The following is a 14668-nucleotide window of genomic DNA, read 5'->3' as shown; positions in this document are numbered from 1 at the left end:
AAGAGCCTGTAGTTGAGTTCAACTCCATGAGCACCCAGGACGGGCAATTACCTTTGTTTTGGAAGTACAGCCAAGAAATAATGTAGCGCATATTTGTTGCCCAATAGTAATATCGAAAGTTAGGCAGTGCCAAGCCTCCACGACTTTTGAGTTTTTGGAGTTGAGCCTTGTTCAATCGAGGTCGTTTACCTCTCCATATATAAGAGGAGATAATTGAGTCCAATGAATCAAAGAAGGATTTGGGGATAAATACTGGTAGCAATTGGAAGAGATACAAAAATTTAGGAAGTATATTCATTTTGATTGAGTTGATTCTTCCCACCACAGAGGTGGAGAGAGGAGACCACTGTGCCAGATGTTTTTTTGTATTATTTAACAGAGGGAAAAGGCTCGCTTTGAAGAGACAATTATGCTTCCTTGTAATTATTACACCTAGATATGTAAATTGATTTCCTGCCATTTTAAAGGGGAGGGTAGTATAGTCATACACTGATGCATCTCCATCCACAGGAAACAACTCACTTTTGTATAGGTTGAGCTTGTATCCTGAAAACTGGCCAAATTGGCGAAGTATGGATAGCAACGTAGGTATAGATATTTTGGGATTTGAGATAAAGATTAAGAGATGATCTGCATACAAGGATACTTTGTGTTCAACACCCTTCCTCCATATCCCATCGATCTCCCCACAGCTGCGAAGTGCAATGGCAAGTGGCTCTATAGCCAGGTTGAAAAGGAGAGGACTTAAGGGGCATCCCTAACGGGTTCCTTGTTGGAGGTTGAAAGGCTGTGACTGTATGGAATTAGTAAAAACTGAAGCGTTAGGACACATATACAATAACCTCATCCATGAAATAAATTTTGATCCAAAATTGAATTTATCTAGAACTGTGAATAAATATTTCCATTCGACCCGATCAAATGCGTTCTCCGCATATAAGGAAAGAATGCACTCAGGACCAGAGATGGGCAGTAACGCGTTACTTGTAACGTGTTACTGTAACCTGATTACTTTTTTCAGGTAACGAGTAAAGTAAGGGATTACTATTGCAAAACCGGTAATTAGATTACCGTTACTTCCCGTAGGAACGCTACGTTACTGCGTTACTAAAACCGTGATTTTTTGCGAGAATGTCTCATGACAGTGACGTAAGCGAGTGCGCCGTTAGTGACAACAGCTGTGTACAGATCAACAATGGATCACATATCGAGTGCAGAGAGAGTATGAGCGTGCAGCGTTTAAAGCGTGGAAGTACTGACCTTACTTTGAGTTTGATTCCATAAAAAGTGACAAAAACATTAGTGTCCGCTGTGCGTGGGAAGAAAACTTCTTTTTACAGCGAAAAAAACCCCTAAACTTCCAACAAGCACCGAGTAGCTACGACGTAATGGGAAACTCACAGAGAAACTCGCGGATTCTTCCACTGACCGCGGCACACCTGCACCAGGGTAAACCTCCGCCTGCCCCACTCCTGCTTTACAGGTGAAAATAGAGCAACAGGACCGCTGAGTCTTTGACTTTATTTATTTTCTGCTGTGTTTTACTTGCATCTATTTGAAAGACTGAGTGTAAACACAAAAAATATTTTATTTTATGAGCTGGAATGTGCAGAAAATAGGTTTAAATGTTAAACTAATTTCTTCCAGTCAGAGAATGTTGCATATAATTAAATCTTTGCTTGATGCATAAAGTTAAAAGATTAAAACTAATAAAACAAGTTAAAAAAAGAGACTTTTCCATTTGATTACATTTTGTATGATGGATTATGCAGAAAAAGTAGAATTGGGCTGAAAGATCTATCGCTTTATCACCTCTTCAGGTTGTAAATCGTGTTTTTAAAAAGTTACTAAGTAACTAAGTAATTAATTACTTTTGAAAATAAGTAATCAGTAAAGTAACGGGATTACTTTTTTGGGGAAGTAATCAGTAATTACTTACTGATTACTTTTTTCAAGTAACTTGACCAACACTGCTCAGGACTCTGACCGGAAGGGGTGTATAATATATCCAATAGATGGCAGATGTTGGAATAAGAGTAATGATTCTTAATGAAGCCTGTTTGATCTTCGGATATAACTGAGGGCAAAATATTTTCCAGTCTATGTGCCAAAACTTTGGCCAAAATTTTAGCATCGACATTTAATAGAGAAATTGGCCTGTAGGATGAGCATTCCACAGGATCCTTACCTTTCTTTGGGATAAGAGCAATACTTGCCTCGTAAAAGGATGCCGGAAGTTTACCACACTTCCATGAGTCGGAGAGGGTTAGATGTAGTTGGGGTAAAAGCAAGGGTGAAAATGCTTTGAAAAATTCTACGGGAAAGCCGTCAGGACCAGGGGATTTTCCAGACTGCAGTGAAGAAATGGCTGCAACCAGCTCTTCTGGCGTGATGGGTTGTTCATCTAATCTGTTTTTATTATCAGAGGAAAGCATAGGTACATTCAAAGTCTTTAGAAAGTTATCCATTAAGGTGCTTTCCTGCGGTGATTCAGAGGTGTAAAGTTGGGAGTAAAAAGTCCTAAACGTATCGTTAATTTTGGAAGGATCCGAAGTGATATTACCATTAGCCATTCTAACCTTTGTGATGTGTCGTTTCGCCTGGAAGCCCCTTAACTGGCTGGCAAGCATCCTGCCCGATTTCTCGCCATGAATATAAAACAAACTCTTACTCTTCAGGAGCTGACGTTCAGTTGAGTGTGTTGAGAGGAGATCGAATTTAGTCTGAAGCTCCACACGCTTATTGTATAAATCTGGGCTTTTTACCTTAGCATAGAGCAGGTCTACTTCTTTGATTCGGTTGACTAAATCGAGTCGTTCTATACGGGCCATTTTCTTCATATTAGCAGTGTAGGAAATAACTGGTCCCCTGAGAAAGGCTTTTAGTGTATCCCAAATTATTAAGCTAGAAGTTTCTCCTGTGGTATTTGTTTTAAGAAACAAGGTTATTTGTTCTTTCATGAATTCCAGGAAGTTTACATCTGCCAGGAGAGTCGAATTAAAACGCCAGTGTTGTCTGGGTTGAGGGATGTCTGGGAAACTCATTGATAGCACAACAGGGGCGTGGTCTGACATTACTATGGTCTGGTATTCACAGGATTGGACCCATGGGGTCAGCTGATTATGAATAAGAAAATAATCGATCCTAGAATAAGTGTGGTGTACCTGTGAAAAAAAAAAGAGTACCCTCTTCTGTGGGGGTGTAAGCAGCGCCAAACATCAGAGACACCACAGTTAGATAAAAAGGATTGAATGAAAAGAGCAGATTTACTGACAGCACAGGGATTCGGTGAGGATCGGTCTAACACAGGGTCCAGCCAGCAGTTGAGGTCACCACCAAGTATGAGAGAGTATGAGCTCAGATCAGGCAGCAATGAGAAAGCACGCTGCAAGAAATCGACATTATCAATATTGGGCGCATATATGTTGGCCAACACTACTTTCATATTGTAAAGCTTACCCGAAACAAAAACGTACCGGCCACTCGTATCAGAAATTACATTATGTTTTTCAAAGGGAATATTTTGGTCAATTAAAATAGAAACGCCTCTGGCCTTAGCCTGAAAGGTGGAATGAAAATGCTGCCCTGCCCATCGGGACAAAAGACGAGAGTTATCCGAATCACGGAGGTGTGTTTCTTGTAGAAAGACAAGAGCTGCCTTAAACTGCTTTATGTGTGAGAGCACCTTCCTTCTTTTCACAGGGTGGTTAAGCCTTTGAAGCAATGTGATATGAATAGCCTCCCTGCTAGTAAATAGCGGTGGAGAAGAAAAAGAAGAAAAGAAAAAAAAGAAGTGTCAGCAACTTATGAGTATGAACGAAAGTCCTTGCATATCCCAGGAGAGGAAGGTAGTCAGAACAGACTACTCACAGGGCTGTCCCGCGGACAAACGTCGGGACCAGACAAGCAGGCTCTCAGGGTGATTCGGCTGTAGCGGGCAGGTCGTCCAAGTATCTCGCTTCATCGGCCGAATGAAGCCAGCGTCTTGCGCCGTCAAGAGACGTGATGCGAAGTCGTGCAGGATACAGCAGAGCAGGCTTGAGACCTCGTTTATACAGCTCGGACATCACTTCACGGTACTCCGCTCGCTTGCTCAGAACTTCCGGGCAGTAGTCCTCCACCACGCGAATCTGCCAACCATGGTATTCTAGTTTCCCTCCTCGCCGGGGTTCTCGGATAAGAAGGTCCTTTACCTGGTACCGATGAAGGTGTATAATTACGGGGTGCGGTCTCTGTCCTGGGGCCAGCTTAGCGGCAGGTATACGGTGAGCTCTGTCAATCTCCGGGTGGGTCGGGAGCCTCTCCTTCCCGAAAACCTCGCAGAGCAAATCTGCAAAAAATTCTGTGGGATGCCCACCTTCAGCACCTTCCTCGAGTCCCAGGATACGCAGGTTTTGGCGCCTACTTCGGCTTTCTAAGTCCGTAACTTTAGCCAGAAGTTTAGTGTTAGATTCGCTGAGGTTGGAACAAATGTTCTCAAGGTCTCTAACCCGCTGGCTTAAGTCGTCCGCTGCTAGCTCTAAAGATCCGAGCCGCTGACCATGATCATCTACCGCAGAGCGGACTTCGTCAAACTTTGACTCCAGTAGGCCAAAAGATGTTTTGAAATCGCTGGCCAATGCCTCCCTATGCTGCTCCAGAAGGGAGGAGATGGCCGCCATGTTCCGCTTAGGTGCGTCGTCCTCCTTTTCTGCCGCTTTAGTGTGTTTTGAGGCCATGTTAGAACGAACAAAAACCAATTTCGGAACCCGTAAAATAAAATATATGCAGTTCAAAAGTTTTTTTGTGAATTGGCAGGTTTAGGAGTGGAAAAAGGTAGAAAAGTTAGCGGAGCAGTCTTCTCCTCTTCCTACTACATCCCCCTAGCGACCGGAAGTCACAGAAGTTTATATACTAGCACATTATCAACACCATGATGTCGTCTGGTGTAATCGACCAAACAAAGGCTCGCTTTTCTCTGGTCACTTTTCTACCTGTTCTCAAACTTCTGCCATCAGATAAATCTGAAAGGAAAAGTATGCTGCTTGACTTGGATGCTGCTGTTAGGACTCTAGACCTCTGTTTAAGTTTTCCAGTGCGGGTGCTGATGTTGTTGCCAGGTCCACATTTCCACATCCATGTGGAGTTGGTGTGTCTGGCTTCCTCCTAACTATGCCCTCCACAAGGAGTGCTCTGGACCCTGAACACCAGCCATCAAGTCAATCAACAAGAGACAAAAAGTGCAAGACACACTGCCCCAATCCTGCCGAAACTATACCACAACTCAGTGGTAGCCCCGCCCCCACCTGAATGGCCTGCAGGTTCCCCAGAATTAGGCAGAAATGCTTTGAATTCTAAATTTACATTTTCAAGCTTCACTCACTGCGCCCCACGTCTTTATCTTTGAAGTCTCACTGAATTCAAGCGGGTCAAGTAAATGAGCTCTCCTCTGCACTGTCCCATGATATGTGCATCACAGCAGCAAGTATCGGAGGCGTTGCACTGAAAGATAAACACTCATGTAATTACTGGGTGGATCAGCACATATATTAAATGCAAATAAACCTGATGTGCTTTGTGCTTCAGCCTGGGAACATCCTGGTTGTGTTTTTTTGGGAAACTTGAAGCGTGTAACTTTAGACAGTGTAAAGAGTGGCGTGACTCTGTTGTGTCCGCCCTCCTGCAGATATAAGCAGGGACTCTGGGAGACTCTGACACACTGAGGGAGAACAGCCGTGTGGTGTCTCTGAAGCGTGTTCAGCTCCAACTGCAGGTGACTTCACACAGGTATCTGTAGTAACGTAGCAGCAGTGCTTTAATATTACTGCCAAATAGAGTGTGTGAAACTTTCAGGATATTTTAAGCAGACTTTGCTGTAAATGCGTTAAACGCAGATTAGATTTCAATGATTGAATGAGGTGATCCTCACAGTAATCCTTTCCTTTCAGATCTACATCAGCAGATACTAACTCCCACAGAAATCTGACCATGAAGGTAAGTTTGTGACCTTAAATATTTCTGGTTAAGTATCAGTGTAGGAGTGAGTGGTGGTGACCCTCCTGACCCTCGGTCTGCTGTGATCGCCTCATTAAACAGTGTTGATACCTAAAACTCCGCCTTCCTTCTTGAATGTGTCTGTTTGATGACTTTACCTTCACTATCAGAGCCTGATGCCAATCATGTAATGAAAGAAGGGACACAAATTATACTGGATATCATTTTAAGAAGTACTGAAGTAATAATACATAGAGAGTGAATAACTTTATGTAGAGTTTATGTCATTTTAAGTAGTGCATAAGTTACATGAAAGGGGGCAGAAAACAAGTTCTTTAAGTACTATTGTCCATGATATAAATACATAAAAACTGTGTTTCTCTGTCCTGTTCTGTCTGTATATGTGTGCTTTTTTGCTGCTGATACAACCAAATTTCCCCTTGTGGGACAATTAAAGGATTAAAGGAGTATTCTATTCTATTCTTCTCTAAGTAATAGTCTTTGGCGCCAAAGAAAAACGATTACAGGTCACCAGAGAACTTCAATCTATACATCTAAAAACCACAAACCAGGCGAGAAATTTGGGTGTAGTGATGGATGCAGACCTAAACTTAGAAAAACACATTAAGACAATAACAAAGTCAGCTTACTATCACCTCAAGAATATATCAAGGATAAAAGATCTGATGTCTCAACAGGACCTGGAAAAACTAGTCCATGCATTCATCTTTAGTAGGCTTGATTACTGTAACAGCATCTTTACAGGTCTACCTAAAAAATCAGTCAGACAACTACAGCTCATTCAGAACTCTGCTGCTCGAGTCCTCACTAAGACCAAAAAAGTGGACCACATCAGTCCAGCTCTGAGGTCCTTACACTGGCTGCCTGTCCGTCAGAGGATAGACTTTAAAGTTCTGATGCTGGCCTATAAAGCTCTGAATGGTTTAGGACCAAAATACATCAGTGACCTCCTGACCCAGTATGAACCTTCCAGATCCCTCAGGTCATCTGGATCCGGTCTTTTATCAGTTCCCAGAGTCAGAACCAGACACGGAGAAGCTGCATTCAGCTTTTATGCTCCTTATATCTGGAACAAACTCCCAGAAAGCCTCAGATCAGCTGAAACACTCAGTTTATTTAAATCCAGGTTGAAGACTCACCTGTTCTCAGCTGCATTTGAATAAAGCACCAAATCCACACTTTAAGCTTAAATTTCAAAACTTACATTTTAACTACTGATTTTATCTACTGTTCTGATTTTATCTGTTTTGATTTTACATACTGTTTTGTTTGTTTGTTTGTTTGTTTGTTAAGTGGGGTTAGAGCTCTGGGTAGCTCCCCAGCTGGGTCTAGACTGGGTCTAGAGAGTATTTTAAATTCAGGGAATTTAAAATAGAAAGTAGCTCGTCCACAGAAGGACTGGTAGCTCCCCTTACGATAAGGGTTCAGATCGCGCGAACAGGTGTGAAATGTGTGTGTTTAGTTAGTTTGTTTGTTTGCTTGTTTTAATCAATTTTAAATCATACTTTTTATTTGTTTTTGTTTCTAATGTCTCTGTAAAGCACTTTGAATCACCTTGTTGTTGAATTGTGCTATACAAATAAATTTGCCTTGCCTGCCTTCTCTAAGTAATTTTTAGCAGTGTGTAAATGACTTCATGTTGAACTGCATACACGTGCAGAGACTGCATGATGTAGACGTTTAACATTACCTTATGACATTTTTATTATTGCACAGATGTTGCAACAATCAAAGATCTTCCATTGCATAGAAAACTGTGAGCAGGACTGTTCCCCCTTTACGACTTAGCAAAGAACAGCAGGCTGATTAATGGATGATAATGGATGGGCGCACTGACAGATAAGCCTCAGTCAGTGCGCCCCAGGGTGGCTGTGGCTACAATGTAGCTGCCATCACCAGTGTGTGAATGTGTGTGAATGGGTGGATGACTGGATATGTAAAGCGCTTTGGGGTCCTTAGGGACTAGTAAAGCGCTATATAAATACAGGCCATTTTACCATTTATAAGAATGTAAAGTGAAACGTTAATCTACTGCACACTGAGTCTGTGCTCCCAAAAGTATTTACACTGGAAGATGAACGTTTTCTCGGCTTTTGTTCCGAGAAGTTACATTTTACTTAAAGTACTTTCTATTTACAGTAGAATTATTTCTTCTTCTTGTCTCTGTTCAGGACATACACCAGTATGGTTGTTTCAGTATGCTGCAATAGTTTTTAGTAGTTATAGTTTCTAAATTACATTGTTTATCTGTGATTGATCTGTTATTGATTGCTGCTGGTCCTGAGGACAGATGACACCAGAGCAAGTACTGCAGTTTTGGTGGGACGGGTCTTGTGCCGAACTACCACATGTGGACATTTGCACAGGTCACCACATTTTAACACACTGGGTCACCTCAGGTGTCACAGGCCAGTTATCTAATCTGTGAATATTCGAGCTAATCCTTTATTTATTTTATTTAGTTTCATTTATCATCGAAGGTCTCAGTGGTAAACTGTGAACCTGACAAGTCTTTTTGTAGTTTGATCTTTCTCACACGTTCATGTTTTAGTTGATGTTAATGACACTATTTCGTGCACTCTTCACATAATAACAAGAATTCACCTACACACACTTGCCCGGGTTACTTTCTGTGCTCCAACAAAGAAGTATGACGACGTTTCAGTTCAGTATAGTTTTATTTGTAAGGCACCAAATCACAACAGCAGTCACATCGAGGAACTTTATATTGAAAGCTAAACACAATACAAACTGATCAGAGCCCCTGTGGCTTCATAACGTTGGGCGTGTTGAAGGAGACGTGCACGTCGCTTCAGTTTGTCGCAGCTCAAAGTGAAATGAATTTGATTGTGTTCCAGTTTCTGTTTTCAGTGTAAAAGACACCTCGTAAAACATGAAGACCTCGTTCATAGTTTTAGCTGCTGTAACTTTACGGCTTCAGTCAGTGGTTTAGTAGGTTTGAGCTTAACAAGCTGCACGTATAAAATACAGCAGCAGAAAATCTAAATGACATTAAAAACATGCTGTAAATAAAAGAATCAACGAAAACACGGCACCTCCACCCAATGTTCCCTCTAAGCTGCGCACTGCTGGCATCTCAGCACACAGAAAATCTGCATTGCTAACAAAAAAAATCTAACCTGAATTGAAATTAAAATTAAAATTTCAACAACTCTGTTCTGCAGTGTGAGTCAGTGACTGGCTGCTCCCGTATGGGAACGATGCCACATTTGTATAAACGCAGCTAATCAATGTCGCTGATGACAGCGTCCTTATGTGCTGACACCTGAGTTTTAGCGAGCAAGGCGGCTGATGTGGAGTGAAGCCACGTTAATGACAACGTGTACAACCATTGGAGATGTGAGCAGGACAGACGAACAACTGACGGACAAAGTGTGGACTTTATACCAGTTTTTAAATTGTGTTGATCGGCCGCGTAAAACCAGAGTTATGATAAAATATCTGCAATGTTTGGTTTTCTTCCTGAATACTGTCGTTGTTTATAGTTACTGCAGGAAGAAACGGTAAAAACGGCGTTTTATAAGCAAAACGCTCGAAAGCATGTGAGCAGAAACAACCCCCCCCCACCCATCCTTTCCTATTGGTTGAAAAATGTGGACCAATCAAAAAATGATATGGCAACATGGCATCTAGTTGTTAAGAAACGGGGGAAGTTTTAGGAGTGACGGCGTGTTTTGAGATGTGAGAGATTTGAGATGTTTAGCGCAAATCTTGTGTAGTTAGTGTGTAGTTACTGTGTAGTTAGTGTGTAGTTACTGTGTAGTTAGTGTGTAGTTAGTGTGTAGTTACTGTGTAGTTAGTGTGTAGTTACTGTGTAGTTAGTGTGTAGTTACTGTGTAGTTAGTGTGTAGTTAGTGTGTAGTTAGTGTGTAGTTAGTGTGTAGTTACTGTGTAGTTACTGTGTAGTTACTGTGTAGTTAGTGTCTAGTTAGTGTGTAGTTACTGTGTAGTTACTGTGTAGTTAGTGTGTAGTTACTGTGTAGTTAGTGTGTAGTTACTGTGTAGTTAGTGTGTAGTTAGTGTGTAGTTAGTGTGTAGTTACTGTGTAGTTACTGTGTAGTTAGTGTGTGGTCAGTGTGTAGTTAGTGTGTGGTCAGTGTGTAGTTAGTGTGTAGTTAGTGTGTGGTCAGTGTGTAGTTAGTGTGTAGTTAGTGTGTAGTTAGTGTGTGGTCAGTGTGTAGTTAGTGTGTAGTTAGTGTGTAGTTAGTGTGTAGTTAGTGTGTAGTTAGTGTGTGGTCAGTGTGTAGTTAGTGTGTAGTTAGTGTGTAGTTAGTGTGTGGTCAGTGTGTAGTTAGTGTGTAGTTAGTGTGTAGTTAGTGTGTAGTCAGTGTGTAGTTAGTGTGTAGTCAGTGTGTAGTGTAGTCAATAGTTTTGTTGTGTGTCAGAACAATGAGGCGCCTGCTGAGTGTTACAGGTGTTACAGCAGTGACACATCTGCTGCTGTCAGGCCTGCAGGTATCAGGCTGATGTTCTCCTTCATCTCATAGTGGACACAAATTATTTTTGGAGCGGCACAAATAATTTGTGTGGCATCAGATTTGATGCAGAACAGCTGATTGTTCTGTAAATAGTTTGAAATGTTTGTTTAAAAAACGCCTTGGCTGCATTTTTAGGTAAACAGCTGCAAAAAATGTTGTTTGCATAACTCAGTTACTTTTTTGAAGTAACTATATAATTAACTGCCCAACATTGGTCATTATTTACTGTATTTGCAGACAGAGTTACCGACTCTCTCCCAGACCACAGACTCATAATACAGTCAGAGTTTTATAGAAAAGAAATAAATAAAGTTGTGTTTTCAAAATTGGAGTTCAAGTTATTTTTCCTTCCAATAGTGTTAACATAACGAGATTTGTTTACATTTTCATTGTAAGTGGGCTGAAGCAGTTAATTAAAAGTCGTCTAACATAAATGCTGTAATTTGATTATTTTAATAAATATGTAACTTGGATGGATTGGATGCTGGCGTGACCACAGTGCACACGTCTGCTGTTGCTCACAGTGGTCCAAGGGACGCTCAGGGAGTTTGTGCGTTCAGACACGTGAAACATTAGAGGGAACATTGCCTCCATCTTAACTCTGAACATAGCCTGCTCCTGAGGTCTGTGCCACCAAGCAGGATTTCCTCTTATCCAGGTAACTTAAGCCTGGATTTTCTGGGGATGGTTCAGAATGGTTCTTGTTCTGTGCAGGTCAGAGATCAACAGGAATACAACAATATAACAAAGCATGAACTCACTTTACAATGAAAGGCAACAGGACTATACTAAGAAGTGAGCACAGGGAGGGGGGTTTGGCTGAACCACACCTGTGCAGCCTAAACAAGACTTCAGCACAGCTGAGAGGCAAAGCTGAGGGAGAATCACAGGCTTGTTGAGCTTGGTAGGAAGTGAATATTGTGCAAATGAAAGGCTTCTTCTCTGTTCCAGCTGCCAGCGGTCTTCATCGTTCTCCTCCTCGCTCCTGCGTTGACCAGCTGCACGGAGCTCATCCAGCCGAGGGACTGCAGCGACATCCGCCGCCAGGACAGAAGCCAAAGCAGCGGCGTGTACACCATCTATCCCCTTGGAGAAAGGTCTGCGGTGCAGGTACAGTCCACCCTCTCTGGGACTCTGGGTCCTGTTCATGTCCACGTCTTTAAGCAGCTAGAGTGTGACAGGTGTTTGTGTGCAGGTGTACTGTGACATGGACTCAGAAGGAGGAGGCTGGACGGTGAGTGCTTGTAACTAAAAAGTGTCAGCGCGGGAACATTTAACAGGAGCACTGCTGTAAATCCAGATCTGTGCTCCCTGAAACCAGAGATGTTTCTGCTGCCTCCTCCCCCAGGTGTTCCAGAGGAGGATGGACGGCACGGTGAACTTCTACAGACCCTGGGATCAATACAAGATGGGCTTTGGTGACGCTGCTGGAGAGTACTGGCTCGGTGAGAGTTTTATTGGATGATCTGCAGCTCTGTACCAAACAGCCCTGCATGTTTCTGACTGTGTGCTTGTGTGTGAATGTAGGTCTCGATGTGATCAACATTATGACATCCAAGCAAAAGAGTGAGCTGCTGGTGGACATGGAGGACTTTGAAGGGAAGAAAGTGTTCGCTCGTTACTCTTCATTTAAGGTGGATGCTGAATGTGACGGATACAAACTGACTGTTACTGGATTCAAGGACGGAGGCGCAGGTGAGTGAAGTGGCACAGGGTCAGTGTAGCATCAGAATAGAATAGAATAGAATACGCCTTTATTGTCACTGAAATGACCGGTGCTCCACACCAACTGAACAGGAAAGATTAACAAAGAAGAGGAATGGGTAGAATGGAACAGGTGGTGGGCGGGGTTTGAGGGGTCGCCTGTGAGTCTCTGAGACAGGAGGATCTGGCGATGGCCTCCAGGAGTGTCAGAGGGCAGCCAATGATATTGTGGGCAGTGTTAATGACCCTCTGTGCAGCCTCCCTGTTCTCAGTCGTGGCCCCTGAGTACCAAACACCAGGCAGGATGATATGCAGACGACACCCAGCTCTATCTGTCCATGAAGCCAGATAACACACACCAATGAGTTAAACTGCAGGAATGTCTTAAAGACATAAAGACCTGGATGGCCGCTAACTTTCTGCTTTTTAATTCAGATCAAACTGAGGTTATTGTACTCGGCCCTGAAAAGCTTAGAAATATGGTATCTAAGCAGATTCTTACTCTGGATGGCATTACCTTGGCCTCCAGTAACGCTGTGAGGAACCTTGGAGTCATGTTTGACCAGGACATGTCCTTCAACGCACATATTAAACAAATATGTAAGACTGCTTTCTTCCATTTGTGCAACATCTCTAAAGTTAGAAATATCCTGTCTCAGAGTGACGCTGAAAAACTAGTTCATGCATTTATTACTTCCAGGCTGGACGACTGTAATTCATTATTATCAGGAAGTCCTAAAAACTCCCTGAAAAGCCTTCAGCTGATCCAAAATGCTGCAGCAAGAGTCCTGACAGGGACTAGAAAGAGAGAGCAGGTTTCTCCTGTTTTGGCTTCCTGTTAAATCCAGAATTCAAAATCCTGCTCCTCACATACAAGGTCTTAAATAATCAGGCCCCATCTTATCTTAATGACCTTGTAGTACCATATCACCCTATTAGAGCACTTCGCTCTCGCTCTGCAGGCCTACTTGTTGTTCCTAGAGTATTTAAAAGTAGAATGGGAGGCAGAGCCTTCAGTTTCCAGGCCCTCTTCTGTGGAACCAGCTTCGATCACTGTCCTCTGCTCTCATTTCTTCAGTTTTCACTGAGCTTTCAAAGATGACATGAGGAGGCTGCTGTTTATTCAGATCTTATTTTATTCATTTTGAGATGATTATTAAAAATCAACAGTTTATTGCAGCGGTTTCTTTTCACGATGTGAGAAACCTGAAGAATTAGCTCGACAGATAAGCGCTGATTCAGTTTCCCATGTTTCAGTTTCTGAGTCAATTATTACAGAAAAAGGACTAAAATCAAGACTTTGGATGTTGTCAGGACCATAGACACACCTGCAGTTTAACTACGTGTCTTGTCTGATGTGCCTTCAGGGATAAATAAAGCTGGTGTCAGCTACATACCAATGAAAATGACTTTACTGCGTGACGAAGTCTCCCAGTTCACATGAACAAACTGGAGTCTGTCAACCACATATGATTCAAACTGTGCACCTGCTGCTTTTTACTCCCCAGTATGAGTCCAGTCTGTGTCATGGCCCACTGAAAACACTCCCGGTACACATGCAGACCAGTCTGACTGGGATTAGTGGTAATTTTGTGATTGTTCATCTGTGTTTCTGCAGGAGATGCCCTGAGTACTCACAACGGACAGAAGTTCTCCACATTTGACAAAGACCAGGACAGCTGGCCAGGGAACTGTGCAAAAACATATCTGGGGGCGTTCTGGTACAACATCTGTCACCATGCAAACCCTAATGGGGTTTATCGTTGGGGTGCTGATGGTACTATCTATGCTGTTGGTGTGCACTGGTACCAGTGGAAAGGTCATGACTACTCCCTGAAGACCATCAGCATGAAGATCCGTCCTGTGCAGTAAATCTGCAGGACAAACACAGCAGAACATTTCGTGTTGATCTCTTTTCTTTCCTTTATCATGTAATTCCAGAGAATCTTTAACTTTCAGAGTCAGTCGAAGATGTAAATATTTCAGAAGAGCCGTCAGAGTGTGAGTGAGCTGCTGCCTGCAGGTGGAGTGAAATGATGGACAGAGACCAGTATGAGCTGATGTAGTTAACCTGTATGAGAGCAGCTGCAATGAACACGTTCCTCCTCTAGAGGTCTCTGCTGTGAGTCTCGGTCCACTGAGTGCATGTGTGTGCTTTCTGGAGGACCCGGACTCCACGTTGAGCCACACTGTGTCAGGATGTTACTGCTAGTTTAGGTTGGGATGTTGTCGGCTGTCTCAGAAGCTCTCGGTTGGTCCAGATGTTCCTCAGTCTGCAGCTCAGCACACTCAGATTTAACGTCTCACTGACTGTTTGGTGGAGGTCTGATAGCTGGTGTGAATCATTATCTGCTGTATCCTGATAATAAATGAGAAGCAAACAGCTGAGGTGTTCTCGTGGTCTTTGTGTGTTTCTGTCTGGATTCTGGAGCCGCCCTCACACTAAAGCTCCACCTGCTTCAGGGTGAAGA

At 42.8% G+C, this 14668-nt stretch overlaps 1 protein-coding gene across 1 annotated transcript; it reads left to right on the top strand.

Moving 5' to 3' along the window:
- The first annotated feature begins 11177 nt into the window (after positions 1 to 11177).
- Positions 11178 to 14541, top strand: LOC146664396 (microfibril-associated glycoprotein 4-like). The gene is made up of 6 exons (XM_085415178.1): positions 11178 to 11207; positions 11427 to 11603; positions 11689 to 11727; positions 11842 to 11938; positions 12021 to 12188; positions 13816 to 14541. Exons 1-6 carry the CDS (start codon positions 11178 to 11180, stop codon positions 14067 to 14069), a joined length of 765 nt encoding a protein of 254 aa, XP_085271304.1. The 3' UTR covers positions 14070 to 14541.
- Positions 14542 to 14668: the final 127 nt, after the last annotated feature.

Source organism: Rhamphochromis longiceps, linkage group LG8, assembly GCF_057381845.1.
Source record: "Rhamphochromis longiceps isolate RC_006_pf linkage group LG8, R_longiceps_female_GT1.1, whole genome shotgun sequence".
NCBI classification, from domain to species: Eukaryota; Metazoa; Chordata; class Actinopteri; order Cichliformes; family Cichlidae; genus Rhamphochromis; species Rhamphochromis longiceps.
The sequence above is the reverse complement of the archived record's forward strand: the minus strand, read 5'-3'. Positions and strand labels throughout refer to the sequence as shown.

Bases quoted from the DNA above. Each gene is read 5' to 3' on its own strand.
- LOC146664396 (XM_085415178.1), top strand. From the start codon at position 11,178: ATGGTTCAGAATGGTTCTTGTTCTGTGCAG. The intron at 11,208-11,426 runs GTCAGAGATCAA...TGCAAATGAAAG, and splicing joins ATGGTTCTTGTTCTGTGCAG to GCTTCTTCTCTGTTCCAGCT. The intron at 11,728-11,841 runs GTGAGTGCTTGT...CTCCTCCCCCAG, and splicing joins CAGAAGGAGGAGGCTGGACG to GTGTTCCAGAGGAGGATGGA.